We start from the raw sequence: 26,048 nt of genomic DNA on the forward strand, positions 1-26,048 counted from the left end.
ACTCTGAGGGTGGAGGAGGTGGGTATAAATCTGAGCTGCTGCAGCTTCACAGACGCTCACAGGAAGAAACACACACACAGTCATGATGGAGGTGAAGCTGCTGTTTCTGACTGTTGTTCTGCTCTCCTCACCGCTCCTCACACTATGTGACCCGCTGTGAGTATCAAACACTGTTTGTTCATGGATTCACTCACAGATCTGTTCTCAAATGCTCTGATTTGATATCCTAAGGTTTGTTCTGTCGGCTCCTAATCTGCTGAGGGTGGGTTCCTCAGAGAACGTGTTTTTGGAGGCTCAAGATTACTCTGGAGGAGACCTGAACGTGAAGATCATAGTAAAGAACCATCCAAAAAAAGACAGGGAGATACTGTCTCAATCCGTGAGACTGACTGCAGCCAACAATTTCCAAATCCTTAAAGACATAAAGGTGATGCCACTTTGACATACTTTTTGCTTGTGTGTATGTGTGATGCATTATGTACAGGTTGACATCTTAGTTTGTAAAATGCCTTTTATTTTGTTCAAATTTGGCAGATGACTAATTCATTTTCTGTCATTTAGATTCCTGATGATCAGAACTTCTTCTCTGATGATCCTCTGGAGAAGCAGTATGTGTATCTACAAGCTCAGTTTCCAACCGTCACTCTGGAGAAAGTGGTCATGCTCTCATTCCAGTCTGGATATATATTTGTCCAAACAGACAAACCCATCTACACACCTGCTAGCACAGGTACCATTAAGTGCTGAAAACAAGACCAATATAGAGTGAATAGAACTTTACATTTGTTACATCAGCGTGACATCATAAAGCAATTAAAATCACATCTGGAGTAGTGGCATGCTTGCTTTTTAAAAAGTTTTTTTTTTTTTTTTTTACTGAAATTTGTTCAGACAAAAAAAGAGGTCTTTGAGTGACTATAAAATGCATTGTGTGTCAAATCGTCTGAAGCTAAGTAAAGATAATAATAATAAATTGTATATTATATGTTAGAATATGAGATATGCTAATTTTAATAAGCTAAATAAATGATGGTAACAGGATTGATGCAAAATCTAAGGACATGACTACTTTTTCATTAAATATTATGAAAAACATAGTTTCTTTTTATAATTTAAGTAATGATTTTATTTACACATACAGTAGCAAGGATAAGTTGTAAACACAGAGCTGACAACAGGCCAAAAATCTACTGATTAAGATTATTTCTTGATGATTATTAAGCTTTGAGGGCTATAATAATGCATAGTAAAAATTGTTGTGAACTATTTATGGTGTCATTTCATCACATTTAACAGACAAAAATAGTAAAATATTAAACTTTCAAACAATGTATCTCTATTGCAGTCCAGTACAGGATTTTCTCTCTGACACCTAACCTGGAACCACTCAGTCAGTCTGGAATCACAGTGGAAATCATGGTACACACTGTTATTTCACACACACTCACACTCACACTCATTCATTTCAGCTGTTCATTATTATTTATGTATTCCTGAAGAATCCACAAGGCATCACAGTTTCATCAGAGAAGATTTTTCCAGTGAAAGGCATGAAGTCTGGGAAATATGCCATTCCTGAGATGGCCAGGTGTGTAAAACACTATCAGGACTGAAGCTAATGAAACTACTGAAGCAGGAAATCCTTAGCTGTTCAGGGTCTGTTATCACATTTTAATGTCATGAACGAAGACGTGTATGATTCTGGATGTGTTCTGGTTTTTTTCAGTCCTGGGATCTGGAAGATTGTCACACTGTTCTCAAACACTCCTCAGAAGAAGTATACTGCTGACTTTGAGGTCAAAGAATATGGTAAGACCTGTGTCTACAAACTCTTGTTGTGTAAGCATATGATAACAAGTTAAAGAATGTATTTATTGATTTATTTGTGTGTCTTTTGTCTGGTTTGGTTTTAGTGCTTCCAACATTTGAAGTGAAATTAAAGCCCAGCAAGTCATTCTTCTATGTGCATGATGAGATTCTGACAGTCGACATTGAAGCCAAGTAAGACAAAATATGTTCTGCTGCATTCTTTTGAATTTTATATTTTCAAACAGATTTGTTTTTCTTTTCTTTTTTTCAAACAGCCTGATCAAAGTTAGCCGGCTCATTGTAGAACAAAATTAAAATTCCAATCACAACATATTATTGATTAACTTGCAGTTAGGCAGGGTAGGCTATACACTCTGCATCTTTTGTTCCGATTGTGAGCTAAATTCTGACTCGTGCAACTCTTTTGTGACATGGGTGTCTTTTGATGTGCAGTGTACAGGGAGTAACGGGAGGCGATTAGACTTTCCTGACCAGCAACTGGATGGTCAGATGAATTTCAATTTTAATAAAAAGTGCACAAAAAAAAAAAAAAAAAACTAAAGGGGTCTTCAGATGCTAAATGCACTTTTAAGTTGTTGAACTGAAATAAGTGTTGGCAGTGTGTGTACACAACCACCCAATAATGATAAAAATACAACCTGTGTGTGTGTGTTTAATCTACTTAAATCTTAACCTCTTTCTGAAATCGAGTCAATCTCAGATGCTCCCCTCCCATGATAGTTTGATTGACAGTAGGGTTTCAGCACTGACTGGACTGGCGTCTTACCTTAGCTCCGCCCTGAGTGAGCTGTCATTAGTTCACTATTTTTTCACCGCCAGAGCAGATGTAGACAATTATGACTCCCAAATTATTGAGGCGTTCTGTTGTTGGACATAATAATGAACATAGCTGTCGTAATTTACTTTTAAATCTGAGCCTCTGAAGACGCTGGGGATTACAATTGTTTCTCAAGAGAATGTGCCCCTGGTCTACATAAATCTTCACCAACACAAAAGTGAGTGTTAAGGTTTTAATGAAGTTTTGCAAATCACCTTTCCTAATAATGTGCTGATTAGCAAGTTTCACGATGGATGAGGCTAAAGTAAACAGTCTCTCTGAGAGCAGCTTGGAAGAGAGGGGCGGGGTCAGCAGAGCTCATTAACATTTAAAAGAAAATGCTAGAAAACGGCTTGCTCTGAAAAGAGCTGTTTTTGTCAAGGAAAAAAGTGCTGTTTACACTACCATTGAGAAATTTTAACCAAACTGTTGAGACACCCCTCGCTGCAGACCGTACGTACGTCACGTATGTGTTTACCGCGCATGCGCTTGTAATTTGCATTGCGTGATGACGTTAGTTGTTTTTGCATCGTGCGTGCATTAAAACAATGCGCATACTTAACAGAAAACTCTAATAAAATGTTAAAGTATTAAAGAACATTAAGGTGTAAAAAAGACGGGAAAACAACCATGTAGTGCAGATTGTAAAACGTTTGTCAGATGAATTTCAATTTTAATAAAAAGTGCACAAAAAAAAAAAAAAAAACTAAAGGGGTCTTCAGATGCTAAATGCACTTTTACAAGTTGTTGAACTGAAATAAGTGTTGGCAGTGTGTGTACACAACCACCCTATAATGATAAAAATACAACCTGTGTGTGTGTGTTTAATCTACTTAAATCTTAACCTCTACAACCTGGACACTCAGGTTGTATTCTTCAGACAATGCACTCCAGTTCACAACACCTAATTTACATTAAATAACAAACAATACTAAGGCAATATTTAAATCATTTTGAAGAAAGGCAGAAGAACCATACAGGGAAAATATTTTAAATGTATTTTTAAATATATTATAGCATGGTGTTAGAAAAAGTGTTATTTGATTTGTCTGTAAGCTACCTAAGAGATTTAATTTATAACCAGCATTAACATCAACTAAATTAATAAGGTTTGTCAAGTCAAAATTTAGGTTGGATTGGCTTGAGAAAGCATGGTCTGAAAGTTTGAAGTTTTTTTCAATAAGAAAATTTTACAGTTGAGGGCTATACAGTCTGTCAGAGAAAGAAAAACAGATAATTTCAGTACTCTATCCACATGAAGTGGGACTCTTCTGTCCCCAAAAAGTCATATTAAGACATATGAAGGTCAATTTAAGAGGTAACACTTTACAGTAAGGTGTCATTGGTAAACACTAGTTAATGTATTAATTAACGTGAACTAACAATGAACAATACATCTGTTACAGTATCTATTAATCTTTGATAATGTTAATGAAAAAGATTACAAATATGATAATTTTTTTGCAATGCATACAACCATTAATGGCATTACTTACATTAATAAAGTCTTTCTGCTCTATTTTAAGACATCTTTAATGGTTCATTTTAGGCGAAATAAGACTTTGAGAGACCAGCATTTGAATACTATATCATAAAACATGTCATAAATGTTTTGCAATGACACTCTCTATGATTATGACCAAAGCATTCTTACAATTAAAAGCAATTTAAACGCAATTTTTTAAGAAAACAAAAGTAATATCTCATATCCAACATACCTTACGAACATCCGGAAGTAAATGAACCTGGATATGCGCATTAATGACAGCCAGTATGGCGCATAATCGTATTTACGGTAAATACATATACGTTACTGCGCATGCGCGGTAAACACACGTCACGTACATGTGTGACGTATATAGGTGACGACACCGCGCTACTGTCTGCAGCAAGGAATACTTGAAACTGTTACAGACTTTCCATTAAGACCCTAAATAATCATATCAACTTATGGAAAATGGGCATTTAATAACCATTTTAAATTGCACATTGGATCTCGATGAATGAAATATTCAAGTTGAAAACCTATAGAGTACTTACATCATTAGGAACAAAATGATGTGACAACGATCAGTGGGAACCAAAGTCTTCAACCCAATGAGGGCTGAATTTAAAACCACACCAAAGACTTGAGTAAACAAATGAATAAAACAAATAAATAATACTTATAATAAATTATAGGCTGCTCGAAATTGCATGGATTTCATCAAAGCAACTCATAATGTAAGTTAGTAGGGTGTATGGCTCCCACATCCTGTATGCACTCACAACAACGTCTAGGCCTGCTCCTGATGAGATGCTGGATGGGGTCCATGGTGCCCTGTCCAGCTCTCCTTGTGTAACGCCCATCTCCCGTATCACTTTCATGACTCTGTTATTAAACACACCAAACCTCCGTGTGACAGCATGTATGGATGGATGTGCCATCCTATAGGAGCTAGACTACCTGTGCAGCATGATTGGGTTGCAGGTACTGCCTCATGCTACAAATAGGGAGAAGGACCCAAAATTAAAACACAAAATTACAAGACAAATCAGTTAGATTGGGTAAGGACAGAGTTTGACTTTAATTGACTTGGTATTATACTGTGATGATTAAGTGTGCCCTTTCTTTTTTTATGAACGCATAATAATAATAATAATAATAATAATAATAATAATAATAATAATAATAATAATAATATATTATCCAGAATACATTAACTATGTTAACTTGTGTCAGGTTAACTGAATGTGTTTTATTTGAGTCAGAAATACAGAATTGTTTAAAAAAGCTGATTCAACAAGACATCAATTTACACCAACTGAAGTAAATTTTAACAAGTTCTGTTAGAAAGATTCACATTCAGTTTTACTGGAGAGATTGGATGTGTTTTTACAGGTACCTGTTTGGACAGAAGGTGGATGGAAATGCGTTTGTGGTGTTTGGTGTGATGGAAGATGAGAAGAAAATAAGTATTCCTGCATCTCTGCAAAAAGTTCAGGTGAGAGACAATAAACATCTTACTATCTTGGATCAATATCATTTCTCCTCACCTAGAGGATAGTTAAAAAAAAAGTTAAATAGATTTTAATTGTATCTAGTAGACTGATGTTGCTGTGTTTCTCATATCTGAGTAGATAATGAAAGGAGAGGGTACAGCAGAACTGACCAATGATATGATCACTGAGACCTTTCCAAACATTAACCAGCTGGTTGGACGATCCATCTATGTTTCAGTCAGTCTATTAACAGAAAGTGGTAAGACTGGACAGATCTGTCTGCACATGTTTACCTGCACGTGTGTGATTGTAGGAGAAGCTAATCGTGTGTTTCAGGCAGTGAAATGGTGGAAGCAGAAAGGAGAGGCATTCAGATTGTGAAGTCACCGTACGCCATCCACTTCAGGAAAACACCACACTTCTTCAAACCCGGGATGCCCTTCCATGTCTCGGTATTATACATTGACTAGATAGTTGAGAACCTGAAGCGTTATAGTAACAGAACAACGATTCCATCAATATATTAACAGAGAACACTTATTTATTTATTTGTGTTTGACCTGGGTTTTATAAAAAGGTATACGTAACAAATCCTGACCAGACACCTGCTGAAAATGTAGAATTGGAGGTCCATCCTGGAGGGGTCAGAGGTCGAACAAGATCCAATGGCATTGCAAAGGTTACGATCAACACCCTGAGAGGATCTTCAACACTGGATATCACTGTAAGACCTGCCAATATGTGGAACAAGATTGAGTTTGATTAGTTTATTTGTTTTCTGTGTGAATCATTATGAATACATTTTTATAAAAAAAAAATCAGGCAAAGACCAAAGATCCAGATATAATAGATGAAAAGCAGCAGGCAGAGAAGAAGATGAAAGCTCAGGCCTACCAGACCAAAGGCGGCTCCAAAAACTACCTGCACATTGGCATTGATGCTGCAGAGCTGCAGATCGGTGATCCAATACAAGTAAATCTGAACACTGAACAAAGTCCAGGTGTCAAAGATCAAGACTACACATACATGGTAAAGATAACAGTTATTTCTTATTCATCTGCACCACAAATCTATCAGTTAATGACATCAATATGCTACCACAGCTTGTTTGAAACCATACAAAGATGCTTAAGTTTATTTGTTAATTTTCTGCTTCCTTTTCAGATCTTGAGTAAAGGTCAGATTGTAAAAGTAGACAGGTTTAAGAGGCAAGGGCAATCTCTAGTGACTCTGCCTGTGACTGTAACCAAAGACATGATACCATCCTTCCGCTTTGTGGCTTATTACCATATGGGCCCATCTGAGGTGGTGTCTGATTCAGTCTGGGTCGATGTGAAGGACACCTGCATGGGAAAGGTGGGTTAGACATCATAAGATGCAACTGAGGTGCCAACTATGTCTGTTTTTCTGACACACCATCTCTTGTTTTAATAACAGCTCCAGATTAAGGTGAAGGACAAGATGAATACCTATGGCACAGGAGATGAGGTCAAGCTGCAGATAACTGGAGATCCTGGAGCTAAAGTTGGTCTGGTGGTGGTTGACAAGGCTGTGCAAGTCCTTAACAAGAACAGACTCACTCAGACTCAGGTGAAGGATCTTCATCAGCATCTCAACAGTCACTGAACACTTGAGATTGGTTTATAAATGGTCTCTTGTTGCTGTAGATCTGGGACGTCATAGAGAAGCATGACACCGGCTGTACAGCAGGAGGTGGGAGGGACAGTATGGGGGTTTTCACTGATGCAGGTCTGATGTTTCAGTCCAACGGTGCAGAAGGAACCAACACCAGAACAGGTTTTTTTTTTGTACAAAACATTTTCCCAAAGGTTATTATCCTTTAACTAAGGCATTTATAATCCCATTAACATATGTATATATATATATATATATATATATATATATATATATATTTTACAATAAACTAACTTATTAAACTGAATTTTCCTCTAGTGTCTGAGTGTCCTAAAACTTCAAAGAGAAAACGAAGAGCTGAGAGTCTCCAGCAGATCACTAGTAAACTGGGTGAGATGCCACTTTTTTCTGATTATATTCATCCGATTCAAATCAGAAAGGATTTTCTGGGCTTTTAAGTCCCTGATATACTCTCTATTTTTGTTCTTTGCATAGGATAGAAAATGTTTGAATACAAATTTAAATAAGCACTGCATGCTTTCCTCTCAAGAACAAAATAAGACAACAAAAATGAAAGTAGTCAGAAAACAGTTGAGAAAGCATGTGATTATAGATCTGTGCATGTTAGGACCAGCTTTGCAATTCAGCACTCAAGTCATGTCACGATTATACATTTAGCACTTTGCTTTAACTAAAGCAGCTTCACAGTCTTAAACAGTGTGTAACTTTAGATTAGTATTTTTACTACTGTCTGACCTCAACGGACTGAAGAGACAAAAAAGACTGAAGACAATTTTCACGCCAAAGAAGGCGGAGCTACAGAACCACACCTACCTATAATCATTACTGGTAGTTTGAAGGTGAACGTTTCTTTAAAGTTTGTTTTGGCAAGCTGTTTCAAACTAACAAACATCAGTTTGTCCTTGATTTTGTTTGAAGTATACCAGAACATTTACTGTGTTAAAGACCCAAAGCCCTTCTCGTTTAGGTCAGTTTTCAAACACATTTTTATGTTTGGGTTCTCCTATTCCCCTCATTGTTCTACACTTACATTGTCTTCTCAGCTGGTAAATACACTGGTGAACTGAAGCAGTGTTGTGTTGATGGGATGAAGGATAATAAACTTGGCTACAGCTGTAAACAAAGATCCACGTACATTGTTGATGGGCAAGAGTGTGTCAAGGCCTTCCTGGACTGCTGTGACCAGATAAAAGATCGCAAGAACATGAAGACCGAAGAGGAGGAGCTGATTCTGGCTCGCAGTGAGTTTATGAACTGATGGCTCTGCTAGCTTGCACCGTCCTATCAGAAGCTATCAATGTATAAAATAAACTGAAAATACAGCATACAATTCTCACTTGAACTTGTCACGATGTCAAAGCGACAAGGATCAGGTGGCAGTAATTGGCAATGATATTTTGAGGCTTGTATACTTTGGAAAGTAGGATAATAGTGGAAGTGGATAGTCATCAGAGATAATAATGATACAATTTATATGATTAGATTATCTGATGTTTTTCCACTGTTTAATTTTTTTTCTCTGTCACAACAGGTGATGATGATGATGACTATTACACAGACTCTGAAGAGATTGTGTCACGTACACAGTTCCCTGAGAGTTGGCTTTGGGAGGAGATTGATCTATGTGACAAATGGTGAGTAGGAGACATTCAGACACATCTTAGACAAGTCACTCGCAGTGAATAAACATCATGATCTCAGCTGACTTGAGCTGATGACCTCCGACGACAAAGAGCATTGTTTCTCAATTATCTTTGATATTATTCATTTTATTTTAAGATCAACAACATGAAATGACATCCATTAATGTCAAGATGTTAGTAGGAAAGCAGTAGTGGTATACAACAGTATTCCATCAGCTTATATTCAGAAAACATCTGAATCTTGTTGCTTGTGAGACATAATGCCTCCAGGTCGCCAAGTTTATGATGCTTTATTAGGCTGATATGAATTTAGATATTAAACAAGTGCTAGAAAATGTACTTCAACAGTTTCTGTTATTTCTGGTATTTTTTTTCACATTTCATTTTTGTAACTTCACATTTATATATCTCATATTCCAGTCCAACACCAGCCAAAGAAAAAGTGATCTATCTGAAAGACTCTATCACTACCTGGCAGATCTTGGCTGTCAGTCTGTCACCAACACTTGGTAAGGAGAAGCTGCAAACACACAATACATGCTCTGAAAAACATCATCATCATCATCATCCTCCAGGAGCTGCTGCTTTAAATCCTTCTGTGTGTCTGTGTTCCTCCTCAAAGGCATCTGTGTGGCAGAACCTGAGGAGATGGTCGTTTTTAAGCATCTTTTCATTGACCTAAAGATGCCTTACTCAGCTGTGCGTGGTGAACAACTGGAAATCAGGGCCATTATTCACAACTACACCCCAAAGAAGCAGAAGGTGGAATACTTAATAATATAAAAAAATAATTCAGATTGTATGCACATTATAGTCATGTGGATTGTAGAAAACACTTCTGCTTGAGTCAAATCATCTAATGACAGCATGCACGGATCCTGAGACTCATTTGAGGTTTTTGAGATGCTCGTGACTCAAACTGAAGAAACGTGTAGGATACTGTCCTGTGCTGAAACAGAAATATATCCCATCATCACACATTTCATGTTAAGCTCATATGCATTTAATTTGGAGGAAGTTTCATCTAATATATTAAATGATTTGAGTCTCATTTTATTATTTTATCCAGGTGCGTGTGGAGTTCATGGAGACAGAAGATGTTTGCAGCTTTGCCAGTAAGAAAGGCAAATACAGAACAACAGTATTTGTTGAGAAAGACTCCAGTATATCAGTTTCATATGTGATTATTCCCATGACGCTGGGAAATCACATGATCGAGGTGAAAGCTTCAGCATATGATGCCATCTTCTCTGATGGAGTGAGAAAGCCGCTGAAGGTGGTGGTACGTCTAATGGGAAATTCTGACACTTTATTTTATTTGGTCATTTGTATCATTAATAGAGGTTTGTCATTTTGAATAGATAAACTAGAGCATCATGGGTAGTTAACACTTTATCTCTCTCTTTCAGTCTGAGGGTGTGCTGATTCCAGTACACAGAAAAAATGTGGAGCTCAATCCTGTTAAGAACGGTGAGACCAGGCCATTCTCATCCCAAGGCGTCATATACTGACACTTTTGACATTTCGTCAACATCCTACGCACATGGCACCCTCTAGCCTCAATATTAGACACAGATAAATATGGGCCAGAAGGCTACCAGCGGTCTAACCCTAACCCTAACCCATAATCTGCGTCTAATATTGACGCTAGAGGGCGCCACGTGCATAGGATGTTGACAAAATGTCAAAAGTGTCAGTATATGACGCCTTGGGATGAGAATGTTTAGTGAGAACCATAGAAACTTGTATTCAATCACAAAAACCAGTGAATTAATGTGATTTTACTTTCGGTCAGTCAAGACAAAAACATGTATGAATACCAATTAACTCCTGCTCTTTTATCGTTCAGTACTCAAAAACCAAAAAGCAAACCAAATGTGATCAGCATGTGACTCATGTCTCTTACCTCCATCTTGAAGTTCTTCTCTATTTCTCAAACAGGAGAAAAACCTATAGTAGTAAAATCTGACATACCAGTTGATCGAGTTCCAGACACCCCTGCTAACACCTACATCTCAATTACTGGTAAGGGAAAAGAGGGTTTCAGGGAATTAATTAATTATTTTAAGAAGAGGTAAAGTCTATAACTACAATCGTAGTGTCTATTTTTCCATGTCCACAACAAATGTGTTGCATCCATACTTCATAAAGGGGCTGGTTTCTAATAACTGTACGATTTTTATCACTTGGTCATGGCATTTGCCTCATCTGTTTGAGACTGGGTTTAATTTACAGGGCTTATATATATACAGCGGGGATCGAAAGTTTGGGCACCCCTTGCAGAATCTGTGAAAATATGAGTACTTTTCAAAAAATAAGAGAGATCATGCTAAATGCATGTTATTTTTTATTTAGTACTGTCCTGAGTAAGATATTGTACATAAAATATTTTAACATTTATTCCACAAGACAAAAAAAATGCTGAAATTATTAAAATAACCCTACTCAAAAGTTTGGGAACCCTTGGTTCTTAGTACTGTGTTTTGTTACCTGATGATCCTCGACTGTCTTTCTGTTTTGTGATGGTTGTGCATGAGTCCCTTGTTTGTTCTGAACAGTTAAACTGAGCAGCGTTCTTCAGAAAAATCTTTAAGGTCCTGCAGATTCTTCAGTTTTCCAGCATCTTTGCATATTTGAAGCCTTTCCAGCAGGGACTTTATGATTTTGAGATACACCATATCACACTGAGGACATTTGAGGGACTCAAACACAACTATTTAAAAAGATTCAAACATTCACTGATGCTCCAGAAGGAAACAAGATGCATTAAGTGCTGGGGGTGAAAACTTTTGGAATTTGAAGATCAAGGTAAATTGTACTTAATTTGTGTACCGGGAAACATACAAGTATCTTCTGTTGCTTACAAAGGGCAGAACTAAATGGATATTTCAACAAAATAAGACACATTTGGCCATCTTCATTGTGTTCAAAAGTTTTCACCCCCAGCTCTTAATGCATCTTGTTTCCTTCTGGAGCATCAGTGAATGTTTGAATCTTTTTAAATAGTTGTGTTTGAGTCCCTCAAATGTCCTCAGTGTGATAAGGTGCATCTCAAAATCATAAAGTCCCTGCTGGAAAGGCTTCAAATATGCAACGATACTGGAAAACTGAAGAATCTGCAGGACCTTAAAGATTTTTCTGAAGAACGCTGCTCAGTTTAACTGTTCAGAACAAACAAGGGACTCATGCACAACCATCACAAAACAGAAAGACAGTCGAGGATCATCAGGTAACAGAACACAGTACTAAGAACTAAGGGTTCCCAAACTTTTGAGTAGGGTTATTTTAATAATTTCAGCATTTTTTTTGTCTTGTGGACTAAATGTTAATATCTTTTATGCACAATATCTTACTCAGGACAGTACTAAATAAAATATAACATGCATTTAGTATGATCTCTCTTATTTTTTGAAAATTACTCATATTTTCACTGATTCTGCAAGGGGTGCCCAAACTTTCGAGCCCCACTGTGTATATATATATATATAAAATTTAATTAGGCTAATGAATCTTTGACTCTGAGTAATCTTTGTTAACACAACCTATACAAAAATAAATATCAAGCAACGGTTTCCTATTTTCTGGCATCGATTACAAATCATACTGATTCATATGCATCGATCTTGAAATATGAATCATCTGCCATATTTCGTTTTTTAGTTTGTTTGTTTTTGGTAAAAAATCTATTTTAAATGGCGATTCATTAAAGTAGCATACCTCTTTCGTCAGATATTGCTGTAGCAGCTGATAAGAACAGAACTCTGATTAACATGGAAAGGATACCTTGTATTGCATGTCGTGGTTAGGACACAATGTCTGATGTCTCTTCAGGATGACCAGTGACCGTTCTGATTCCCGTGCTCTAGTGTCGAGTCAAACCAGCTCAAGCTGAATACTCAGTCTGTGCTCACTCTTTTATCTCTCCAGGTGAAGAGATCGCTCAGACAGTTGAGCAGGCCATCAGTGGAGACTTCATGGGTCGTCTTATTGTCCAGCCCAATGGATGTGGAGAGCAGATCATGATCGGTATGACTCTTCCTGTCATTGCCACTCATTATCTGGACAGCACCAGTCAGTGGGAGACTGTTGGCATGGAGCGCCGAAATGAAGCTATCAACCATATCAACACAGGTGATTCGGAATAAAATCATAACATACTCTGAGAAATGCTCTCTAGAAAAATTTCGATCAAAAACAGATAATAAACAATAAATTATTTATTTTTTGTATAAAGGTTATCAGCGGCAGCTGGGTTACCGTAAAACAGATGGATCCTATGCTGCATGGACACACAGGCCGAGCAGCACATGGTATTTTAATTTCAATCTGTTATTTTTTTTATTTTCATTGCCAGTGATTCCCTGTGATAATTTATTATTATTATTATTATTATTATTATTATTATTAAGATTATTGGTAGCAAGTTATTACTTGCCACTCATTTGCACTTGTTTCTCTCTGTTAAAGGCTTACAGCATATGTGGCCAAGGTCTTCGCTATGGCCAATGACTTTGCTCAAATAGAGGAAAATGTGCTCTGCAGCGCCCTCAAGTGGCTTGTTCTGCACAAACAACTGCCAGATGGGTCCTTTAAAGAGGAGTCAGCTGTGATTCATGGAGAAATGGTGGTAAGTTGAATATGACTATGACAGACTGTATTTAAACTCATCTGGAGTACAGGAGAACAGGAATGGAAGCTAGCAGTAGAACTACATTAAATAATTAACTTTTGCACACCTGTAAGATCAGTTGCATTTGAATTACTACATTGAATTACACCCTGGGCAAGACCCCCTTCGACATTTGGGATGGACCCAGAGGTGAAGAGTCCCCCGCGCTCCACGCCCCAACAATATCTCACGACCAATTCGTACGTATTTTACGAGGTGGCTTATTCGTACGAATTTGTATGACCTCACTCGTATGATTTTATACGATTTGTCTAACGGTTAGGTTCAGGGGCAGGGTTAGGTGTAGGTAATTCGTACAAATTCATACGAATTGTGCAACTCGTAAAATACGTATGATTTGGCAAAAATCTTATGAAATTGTACGAGTGTGGTAGTACGAATTCATACGAATAACCCACCTTTTAAAATATGTACGAATTGCCGTGAGATCGGGTTGCATGCCCTGCTTCCCTTTCCCTTTCTCACACACAGCTTCTGTGTGCACGGCACCTTCTCAGCAAGCAGGGGCGCCATTTTGCCAATTCCCCACACAGTGAAATGATCGATAATAGAAAACTGCTTCGCTGCAGCGGCGCAGAGTATTATTATATTTAATTATTATTTTATTTTTTTTACTGGTCTTGCCGCCCCCCATGTATCATGAAAAAAATGCAAAAGCAAAAGCATGTGTAAAGTTTTTCATGACAATGCAAAGGTGAACCAAAGCATTTGCAATACCAATACTGTCACTATCTCACAATATTTTGTAGTCCTGCAGTCCTGGATAAATATTTTTGCAAGCTCTTTTAGCAAACTTTGATGATTTCATAAAAAAAAAAAAAAATGCTATTTTGTTTTACTTTGTACTGTATTCCAGGGTGACGTACAGGGCAAAGATGCTGATGCTTCTCTGACGGCCTTTGTTGTGATTGCCATGCAAGAGGCCAGAGAGATCTGTGCTGGATCAGTCGGTGTAAGAACACCTCTTACATCATTGTTTTTGCCAGAACAATTTATAATAAACAATTGCTTTTTACACCCTTCTTTTGGGTTTAACCTCTACCACTCACTTTTATAGAGTCTGCCTGAAAGTATCAGGAAGGCTGTTTCTTTCTTGGAAGGTCGACTTCCACAACTGACCAATCCTTACGCTGTTGCGATGACGTCATATGCCATGGCCAATGCTGACAAACTCAATAAAGACATCTTGATGAGACACTCCTCACAAAAAGAAGGTCAGTCAAGTCAACAAGGCATCAAAAAGAGATGCACTTTGTAACAGTGCTCACTCCGACCCAAGTGTAAATAATAGAACAGATGTTTTGTGGTGTAATGACAGCTGCTTGAGACAATCCTGTTTCTATTGCTGTGCTGTGTTTGAAACAGCCGGTCGGTCCTGGACTGTCCCTGGACAGCATCATCACTCACTAGAGGCCACGGCTTATGCTGTGCTGGCGCTTGTGAAGGCAAAAGACTTTGATAAAGCAGGAGAAGCAGTGCACTGGCTGAACAGACAACAGTCTCATTATGGAGGATCTGGCACCACACAGGTACACTAACACCTCATCATTTGACTGATAGACAGCAGAACAAGTGCAGGACAGGATTTAAATGCTTTTCTGTATTTTCTAGGCGACCATCATGGTGTTTCAGGCCGTGGCAAAGTATCGCACGCAGGTGAAGGACCGACAAAACTTCAATCTGGAAGTGGAGCTGTCTGTAGCAGGAAGAAGCAAACCTGTCAGATATACTATCAAAAGAGAGAATGCACATCATACACGATCAGACAGGGTGAGGAATAACTCATCTACTAGATTCAAACAGTTTGTGTGTTATTGGTTTTTGTTTTGTTTTTGTTTTCGTTTTTTTTTTTTTTTTTTTGGGGGGGGGGGGGGGTTATGGTAGTTTTATTACTTGTCATCCATTATTTTTAATTGTTTACAATGTAAATGGTCTTAAATTTGGTCAGTGAAATCTTCAGGTATCTCTATTATATCATGGACTTAATTCTGATGAATTGAGTATATCTGCATTCACTCAACAGGTGGACATAAAACAGGAGTTCAATGTAACTGCTAAAGGAACTGGAACAGCCACTCTCTCAGTGAGTGTTCATGTGCGCTTATACAGTCAACAGAAAGATTAAAGTGTGTAACATCTAATCTGAGACGTTCGGCTGTTTTCAGGTTCTGACGATGTACTATGCCAGACCTGTTGAGAAGAAATCTGACTGTACTTTCTTTGATCTGACTGTTAAATTGGAGAAAGAAAATGAAAGTAAGATTGAGTTCCTGTGGTACTTTTCATACATTTAGAGCTAAAATAAAACCTCCATAACACTTCATTATGTGGTGTTTTTTAGTTTAGATTTTTAACATGTTTTTTTTTTTTCTTTAGCAATACAAGGAGCCAATGAAACGTACAAGATGACTATGGATTTCTAGTATGTTAACAAATATTCTAATAAGTTTATTGTTATGCCAATAACTATTTTATTTTTAATTTATCAGCATGTGATTATTTTTGCTGTTTTCTCACTCTGACTTGTTAATTGGTTTTTCACTGATTAGTTGGTCAGTGTCCAAGTTCGATCCCGCCTCACTTTTTTCAACATTGGCAGTATGTTTGCGTCATGAATGTGAGTTCTAGTGACAGCTGGTTAGCATTGTAATTAAATAATGATGCCAACAGAGATTTCAGTTTCAGTACATTCTGACACAGAGGGAAGTCGCTTTACAGAGACGAGTTTATTCAGAGATGAGCAACTCTGCGTTACTACTATATGATAATTCGGAAGTCAAATGTATTCGGGTTCAAACCAAAAGCCCTATTGTGAAAACAGCTTTAAACACAGACGTAGAGTAGATGTAGATGGAGAAAAATTACAAAACCAAAAAGACCTGTCATTAAAATCTTCTCTTGATATATTCATCTTCACAGCTACAAAAGTGATAAAACTGATGCCACCATGACTATTCTGGACATTGGCATACCAACTGGATTTACTGTGGAGAACAGAGATCTGGAAGAGGTATTGTGATGACAAACTGATGCAGTGATGCCTCACATCTGTATAGTAAATGACATCAATCTAGAACATCCTAGAAGCAAACCTTAAATATAAGGCCTATCTGACATTGTCTATCAAATCACTATCTGATTTAATCTAAACAGCTATTGCTAACGCAGTTTAGCATTACATTAGCCTGTTAAAGGAATAGTTCAACCAAAAATGAAAATAATTTAATATAAATATAAAATTAATATAAAATAAAAACATAATTTACTCACCCTCAAGCCATCCTCGGTTTATCTGACTTTCTTCTTTCGGTCAAATCCAATCGGAGTTGTATAACATTTTCCTGGCTTTTCCAAGTTTTATAATGGCAGTGAATAGGTGTTTTTTGTCAATAGTCCAAAAAAAGTCCAATATAGAACATCCATCCATATAAAAGGTTTTATAAATGGTAAAACATTTTATAAATGTATAATCTCTAGCTTCCGTTAACTGTTGTATACGTGTTCACAATAGAGCGATTTTCCGGTGGATGACATAGGACATGAAAAGATGAAAAGTTGCAAAGAAGTACAAAACAAAGATATGTAAAGAAGAATGACGGAGTATTTCGATATAAGTCAAGAGGAGACTGATTTTCCTTTGCTTCTGTAAACAAACGTCGGCTCTCGTGCATGGGACCTTACGATACTCCTACGTCCTAAATCATTTGCTGGAATGAGCGTGTGATGGTCAGCGGAAGCTAGATATTAAAGTTTTAAAGTTTTAAATATGCATATTTTTCTTACAAAAATGCATTGATTCACTACAGGAGGCCTTCATTCACTTTATTTAGATTAAAATCAAACTGACTTGAGATGAATAATAACAACACTGGTGTGTTCTGTAGAAATACATCTGAGTTTAACTTTTTTAATGAATTTTGAAACTTTAGCAGTTGAACTGCATTGAAACTACACTGTACTGAATCGAGTTGAATAATGACACTAAAGCTGATTTACAGCTGAAATTTTTTTCGTTATTCATGAACATTTTAATACAGTTTTTGTGGTTTAATGTGAAGCTGCTTTGAAACAATTTGTGTTGTATAAAGCACTATATAAAAAAAAAACAACCTTGATTGTGCATGCAATCTAATAATCATTTACAAGCCGGTAATAAAGCAATTTGATCATATCATGTGTTCATTTGTGTCTTGTTTCTTTGCCCTCAGTTGTCCAGAGGGAAGGAGAGATACATTCAGAAATTTGAGATGGACAAAGTGCTCTCAGAGCGAGGATCCCTCATCCTCTACTTAGACAGGGTATTTCTATAATATATTTATTTAAAATATGTTGAATTCTTGCTTCTGATTGGCTGACAAAGAATATACTCTACTGCCAGAAGGTTCCATGTCACTGCATGTTCACATTTTGTGCAGTGTGGCCGAATTATTACAGTCTTATAACCACAAGAGAAAGTACATATTTAACATATAGCTTATGGGTGTAAAAAATGTAAATTGTTTAATTCTTTTTTTTTTTATTCATTTTTTCTTGTGCTGATGTTAACATGGACCGTTTCCAGTGTGCAATATGACCTGCAGCCTAATCAAAAACTTGTATTGTTTACTGTTTTTTTCAGGTTTTGCGTAAAGAGCGACAAAGACTTGCCTTCAGGATGAACAAGACGCTTAAAGTGGGTGTCCTACAACCCGCTGCAGTCACAATATACGAATATTACTCACCCAGTAAGTGTTTGGTGCAAACACACACACACACACACACACGCACACAAACATACACACGGTGGCCATGATTTCACACACACACACACACACACACACACACACACACACACACACACACACATACACACGGTGGCCATGATTTCACCAAGTACAACATGTTCCTGGATCAACATCCATCAACCAATCAGAATTGAGATATATCTTTTCAGGAAATATCTGTTTTAGGTTTATGATCAGGGTTACATGCCAATCATCTAAACAACTCAAAACACCTGCAAAGGTTTCCTGAGCCTTCAAAATGGTCTCTCAGTTTGGTTCACTAGGCTACATAATCATGGGGATGACTGCTGTGTGACAGTTGTCCAGAAGACAGTCATTGACACCCTTCACAAGGAGAGTAAGACACAAACATTCATTGCCAAAGAAGCTGGCTGTTCACAGAGTGCTGTATCCAAGCATGTTAACAGAAAGTTGAGTCAAAAGAAAAAGTGTAGAAGAAAAAGATGCACAACCAATCGAGAGAAGCACAGCCTTATCAGGATAGTCAAGCAAAATCAATTCAAGAATTTGAGTGAAGTTCACAAGGAATGGACTGAGTCTGGGGTCAAGGCATCAACGCATCAAGAGCCACCACACACAGATGTGTCAAGGAATTTGCTGAACCACAGACAACGTCAGAGGCGTCTTACCTGGGCTAAGGAGAAGAAGAACTAGATTGTTGCCCATTGGTCCAAAGTCCTCTTTTCAGATGAGAGCAAGTTTTGTTTTTCATTTGGAAACCAAGGTTCTAGAGTCTGGAGGAAGGATGGAGAAGCTCATAGCACAAGTTGTATTAAGTGTTAAGTTTCCACGGTCTGTGATGATTTGGGGTGCAATGTCATTGTTTTTTTTTGAAAACCAAAGTAACTGCAGCCGTTTACCAAGATATTTTTGAGCACTTCATGCTTCCTTCTGCTGACCAGCTTTATGAAGATGCTGATTTCATTTTCCAGCAGGATTTGGCACCTGCCCACACTGCCAAAAGCACCAAAAGTTGGTTAAATGACCATTTTGTTGGTGTGCTTGACTGGCCAGAATCTCACCAGACCTGAAGCCCAGAGAGAATCTATGGTGTATTGTCCAGAGGAAGATGAGAAACAAGAGAACAAACAATGCAGATGAGCTGGAGGCCACTGTCAAAGAAACCTGAGCTTCCAGACCACCTCAGCAGTGCCACAAAATGATCGCTTCAATGTCACACGAAATTGAGGCAGTAATTAACCCCTTTACGTGCAAACATCGCACACGGCCCCAGTTTATTATTTTTTCACTTTCACAGCACGTTAAACATCACTTACTTGATCTGGACAAACTGTGCATCAATTGAAAGTTTAAAGACTCTAGCATCGATATTTGACCAATATTTTGATAAAACATTGTTGCAGTGGTAGTTATTTAGTGATTTATGTCAGGAGTGCAAAATAATAAATCCGTATTATGCCACATTTTGAATAGAAATTCACCACTCACTCATATTCAGTCACATCAGCAGCGGTTTATTTGTGTTCACATAGACTCACTGAACAGCGTCAATAAGGATTTACAGACCAAAGATGCATATCTGTGGAGATATGTGCATATTTACTTATGTTTACTTCATATTTCTTCAGACAAAGGTTGATTATGTATCTAGTCAGAAATAATCATGAGCAGAAACCTTTTCATTTTGGGTATTTCATTTCTGTCTCCATGCCAAAAAAAGGGGGGTGACTAGTAAGGGGTTAAAGCAATTAAAGTCCTGAGTACATGTACAGTAAATGAACATACTTTCCAGAAGGCCAAATATTCACTAAAAATATTTGTAAAATCATCACAATTAAAAGAACCAAAATTTAAACTACTTCAACCTGTGTGCACTGAATTTAATTAATAAACAAGTTTCACAATTTGAGTTGAATTACCGAAATAAATGAACTTTTTCATGACATTCTAATTTATTGAGATGCACCTGTAAAAGTATAAAACAATTATAAATTATAGTGGCATTATAAACAGCATATCTGTAGTAGTTAAAGCTAAACTGAAACTTGCAGTTACAAAGAACCATGGACTCATGCACTTTGAAATAATAAAATCGCTTACATTCCAGAACTGATTGATTAATTAATTTGCATTTGATGAATCATGTCTGTTTGATCCATGTCTGTTTTGTGTGTGTGTTTTTCAGATGCACGCTGTACAAAGTTCTTCCACCCTGAAAGGACAGATGGTGCTATATCCATACTGTGTAAGGGAGACCTGTGCCAGTGTGCAGAAGGTATTATCAGCCACAAAATATTGTTTATAAAATAAATCATTTTATTTGGTCCCCTGCAGTCCACTAATGTTAGCCTGCAAAAACATTCCTAAATGTTGTAATTAAACAGTCTGGCCTTTAATGTGCTCAACAAACTGCTAGGGTTGAACTGCAATCATCTATATTGCCAGAATTAAAGCTGCAGTAGGGAACTTTTGTAAAAATATATTTTTTACATATTTGTTAAACCTGTCATTATGTCCTGACAGTAGAATATGAGACAGATAATCTATGAAAAAAATCAAGCTCCTCTGGCTCCTCCCAGTGCTCCTATTGCCATTTACAGTTACTGACCGCTCCCGGTAAGAAACAACCAATCAGAGGTCCGGTCCGTAACTTTGTTTGTGTTCAAAATGTAGAAAAATGTATATAATAAGTGAGTACACCATGAATCAGTTTTCCAAACCGTGTTTTTAGCCTGTCCTGAATCACTAGGGTGCACCTATAATAAGTGTTTATATTCGGACTATTTTAGATTGCTTCGGGGGTACCGCGGTGGAGTAACCCAGTACCTTTGTGATTCTTCATAGACATAAACAGAGAGAAGTAGTTCCGGCTACAATGTTCTTCCACAAGACGCAAGCAGTTCTGTTTATTAACCGCTAGAGCGTCAAAAGTTACCTAACGCAGCTTTAACTTTTGAAGAAATTATAGTTCATTTTTATTCTTAAATGTAAACAAGGAAAAATTTACAAATCTGTCTCTGATTACAAGTGTGAATGTGTGTGCATGAACATTATCAACTTCTCTGAACACAGAAAACTGCAGTTACCAGAAGAAAAACCATGTTGGAGATGAAGTGCGTTTAGATAAAGCCTGTGAAGCTGGAATGGATTATGGTAAATGCATTCAGTTCTGCGTTGATTCGTGTTTATGACACTCATACTTCCAGAAATTAAGGTTCACAAGGGGTAGGGCGTGTTAACCCAAAAATTAAAATGACCCCATGATTTACTCACCCTCATGCCATCCTAGGTGTATATGACCCTTGTGCAAATGCAGTAAAAATGTTTTAGTTCTACATGCTGATAACAATATAATGTGTTTGACAGTTTATAAAGTTACAGTGGTGGGGATGGATCTGAAACAGGACTCGGACATCTATGATCTGAGGGTGGACCAGGTGCTGAAAGAAGGTACAGTTCATTACTATCCCATTATACATTCTCTGCAGAAAGCGTAATTGCATTGAAGTAGAATTGTGTCCTAAACACTGTTCTGTCCTGTAGGCACTGATGTGGATGTTGAGGGAAAAGTGAGACCATTTTTGGCTCGTCCAAGTTGCAGAAAACCTTTAGGATTGGTGGAAGGCAAGTCGTACCTCATCATGGGCAGATCTGTTGACCTGCCAGAGCTCGGGGGAAGGTATGTGTCCACTGTGTGTCTTCAACAGAGCAGGATTTGCCTGAGATTTATGCCTTCAAAGTCTGTAGATTGTTGTGCTAGCAATGACGTGACAATTTGTTTTTGCCTGCAACTTATACAAAGTTCTGTTTTATGTTATTTAAAGTCTGCGTGAACGACTTTCAGAGGTGGGTAGTTCAGAGGCCAAAGAGTAAAAGTCCTGCCATATTTTTGTTCCACTTATGAATTCAGAAGCTGATTTCATCAAAGGAACCAAATCATTCCATAAAAAAAAAAAAAAAAAAAAAAAAACATTCTAAATATCTTTTTGTATTCAATTTCCTTTTTATGTATTATACAATTATAAAAAAGACCTCTAACACTAGCTTGCTCTATTCTTTTTCTATTCTATCTGTTTTCTTTTTATTTATTATATTATTTAAAAGCCCTTGCTATGTGTACTGTGTTAAGCTAACTGAGACTTGTTATAGCTCTTATATGTCATTGCTCTTTTTGTTGTTTTTTGATTGCTTCCACTGTCCTCATTTGTAAATCGCTTTGGATAAAAGCGTCTGCTAAATGACTAAATGTAAATGTAAAATATTTCTTGCTGAACCCAGTTTTTGTAATCTCCGTTTGATGCTTTGCACAACAATGACTTTAAATTATATTTTCTGAATAATTTATCCAAAATTGATGTGTGATTAATTTGATTAATTAATCACAACATCATGTAATTAATTAGATTAAAAATTGTAATTGCTTACCAGCCCACATATATATACATATATATATATATATATATATATATATATATATATATATATATATATATATATATATATATATATATATATATATATATATATATATATATATATATATTAGGGGTGTAACGATCCACAAAATTCACGGTTCGGTTCAATACGATACACTGGTGTCACAGTTCGGTTCGGTACGTTTTAGATACAGCAAAAAGAAAAAAAAAATGGCAGATAAATTTCCTTGATTTTTTTTTTTTTATGTTTTATTTATTAAAACTAACAATATTTTTTTTTTTTTTTTTTTTTTTTTTTTACATTGAACTGATGGAGATATTCTTTAGCCATCTTCTATGGTGTTTTCTTTGCAGCATACTGTATAAAACAAAAACAGCTCCTTATTAAAAAAAAAAAAAGAAAATGTTATATTGTTGAAGTAGTTATGAACAAATACAAAGATGTAACTTTTTATATGGAACTCTATAACTCTTTATATTGAGTGTGTTTTTACTCAGTTGGTTCTCTATAGGGCTTATGTTCTTTGGAACAAAGCAGGAATTACGGTCTGGCTGAAATGGGCTCGTGAAGGAATATTGTAACGGGGCTCAATGACATTAAGCATGTTCTCTCATGTGTGTTTGGGTGCACTTTGGATTCCCTGTAAAATGGTGATGATAGAATGAATGGTAAATAGTAAGGTCTCATATCCGTGGCTATAACATAAATGAAACGTAAATGTACCAATCGCCGCAGTGATGTCTTTTGCCCTGCTTGAATCCATTGGAAATGCCTACCTAAATGCTGCAGGGATAGTTTGTTGCGTGTATGTTTCTCCTTTTTTTCGTCTTTTCCCAGATACTGACACACTAAGGTGATGTCGTCGTAAACGAATTGACATGTTTCAAGTATTCCCGCTGGTGTTTTTTTTTTTTGTATTCCCGCTGGTGTACCCTATTGTCATGTGGCAGGTGCGACCGTTGTTTTTTTTTATCCACCACTCTCTTGCCATCAGAATTATAGTTTACAGGGAATCCAAAGTGCACCCAAACACCAGACCTGTTGGTTATTGGAGGATCTTCTATTTCTGGTCTCAGCGCATACTGAGTGAGCGAGGGCCTGACTGAGTAGACTAACATAAACATATAAGTTGGTGTTTTTTGTTTTTTTTTCTTCGGTGTCAAGGGCATTGCCTGTTACATCGTTTGGGTTATTGCGCTACCTTGTTGAACGCATAACATTATATTTCACACACTTTTTTTTTTTTCCAAATTTAATTAATTAGTCCAACGAACCAATCGGTACTACATAATTCGTACCGCGTACCGAACCAAAAGCCTCGTACCGAACGGTTCAATACGAATACGCGTATCGTTACACCCCTAATATATATATATATATATATATATATATATATATATATATATATATATATATATATATATATATATATATATATATATATATATATATATATATATATATATATATATATATATATATATATATATATATATGTATCGCCATTAGCCAATATGTTGGACTTTTATTTTCATGGTCAATACCGGTTTGTTTGTTTTGTTTTTTTGTTTTTATTACAAGAGAAATACAGTAGTTGTTAAATTGTGTAGGCTAAATGTTTTTTAAGAATGTATGTATGTAATGTATTTCCTTTTTAAACATTTTATTTTGATCCTTATACTGGACATGATGTGTAGCTTGTTATTTTTTATGTCTTGTCTTCAATCTTCTGTTGTTTTTAGTCTGCAGTACATCTTTGGAGAGCAGACCTGGGTTGAATACTGGCCTACAAGAGAGGAAAGCCAAATTCCAGAACATAAACAGCGATACCTCGGCATCTCTGACCTCCAGGACAGCCTTCTCACAGACGGATGTGCTACATAATTATATAACCAACATTTGTTGATTACAGAAATTAATTGTCATCTCTTGAAAACTTACCTTTAATTTTCATATTGTTGTTTTATTCAAAATACTTTTCTAATTATATATACATATATAAAAATACTGTCTGAATAAAAATGGTACATTTTAATTTTGGAGTGACTGGCAAAATCATTCATAATCTTCTTGCCATTCTGAATTACAAATCCAACATTATAATTTTTGTGCAATACTTTTGAAACCTTATATCTGTTTAATAATCATAAAATATATTGCAGGATGAATTATAGTTCATGGGGTTTATTTTTAGTATTATAATAATAATAATAATAAGAAGAAGAAGAAGAAGAAGAATCAGAACATGAGCTGTAAATGTCCAAATATTAAGAAATGTTAGAATTGACAGGACATATTAAAATGTGTTATTCTTTTGGCTTATTGGAAAAACAATATTTCCTAGGTAAAAGCCAGGTTCTTTCCAGTCTATATCATCAAACAATGACCTCTAGTAGAACTTTCCTCCTGAAGAAATTTTCCTTTTAAAACAAACAATTTGGCGCACATGCGTACTATTACATTTCTTATCTAACAGATCAATAACTTCCAAGGGTAAAATATAGAATGGCTTTTAACAAGGTGAATTAATCTAGGTAAAATTGCTTTACCAACCATATTGAACTCTTTTAGAGGAATCCGAAAACTATGTTATGTCACAAATTGCTCATAAGACAGAATATTTCCTCAAATAAGCAGAGCACTTTTTTTTTAATCATCTGGGTAAAATAATGATTTATTTCTGACATTGATATTCCTGATATTCCATTAAAAAATGTGCTGCAAGTGAAGAGACACTGTTGATGAAACTACAGGTTAGAGGGTAGATGGTTACATTTCAAAATTGAGGAAAGACATCTTTTTTTTTTTTTAATGAGATGTATTTTTCCAAATAACGTTAAATAAAATATGATTATTTTCTTTGGCAACATTTTTCTCAATAAATAAAGATAGAGATGTGTAGACAAAATGAGATTTTCCTTTTTGTTTGTTTTATCAACTGTAGTGACATCCATGCTTCTTCAGATTTTAACTCAGACTCACAATATTATTTATAATTTTTATTAATAGCAGGGATACAACACTGTATTTCAACAATAATGCTTTCACTTACTAACAATTAATATCAAATTTAGAAGAATAACGGTTGTTATACAAATTTGCAATCAGTTTATTTATCTGAACTAGATTTTGATCTGAAATATATTTTGTCTTTTTAATTTATTTTTTCAAGTGGGAAGAATAAGGGTCACAACCTCAGCAGAGTGTAGAAAACTGTATCTTCTAAAATGTTTCATTCGCATCTCCTG

General features: G+C 36.3%; 1 protein-coding gene across 1 annotated transcript; it reads left to right on the forward strand.

Moving 5' to 3' along the window:
- Positions 1–25,704, forward strand: LOC113049641 (complement C3). Its single transcript, XM_026212199.1, has 41 exons — positions 1–156; positions 232–427; positions 562–730; positions 1,346–1,419; positions 1,500–1,588; positions 1,727–1,809; positions 1,914–2,001; positions 5,529–5,631; positions 5,768–5,888; positions 5,966–6,081; positions 6,207–6,353; positions 6,452–6,658; positions 6,794–6,985; positions 7,067–7,219; positions 7,297–7,426; positions 7,583–7,654; positions 8,329–8,526; positions 8,817–8,919; positions 9,349–9,437; positions 9,551–9,690; positions 9,998–10,210; positions 10,338–10,398; positions 10,870–10,953; positions 12,856–13,059; positions 13,163–13,238; positions 13,396–13,555; positions 14,475–14,570; positions 14,676–14,832; positions 14,984–15,147; positions 15,230–15,388; positions 15,642–15,701; positions 15,784–15,874; positions 15,995–16,040; positions 16,538–16,628; positions 17,827–17,916; positions 18,237–18,342; positions 20,549–20,638; positions 21,436–21,516; positions 21,730–21,813; positions 21,907–22,042; positions 24,543–25,704. Exons 1-41 carry the CDS (start codon positions 83–85, stop codon positions 24,682–24,684), a joined length of 4,935 nt encoding a protein of 1,644 aa, XP_026067984.1. The 5' UTR covers positions 1–82; the 3' UTR covers positions 24,685–25,704.
- The last annotated feature ends 344 nt before the right edge of the window (positions 25,705–26,048 follow it).

This window comes from Carassius auratus, chromosome 1 (assembly GCF_003368295.1).
Source record: "Carassius auratus strain Wakin chromosome 1, ASM336829v1, whole genome shotgun sequence".
In the NCBI taxonomy this organism is placed as follows: domain Eukaryota; kingdom Metazoa; phylum Chordata; class Actinopteri; order Cypriniformes; family Cyprinidae; genus Carassius; species Carassius auratus.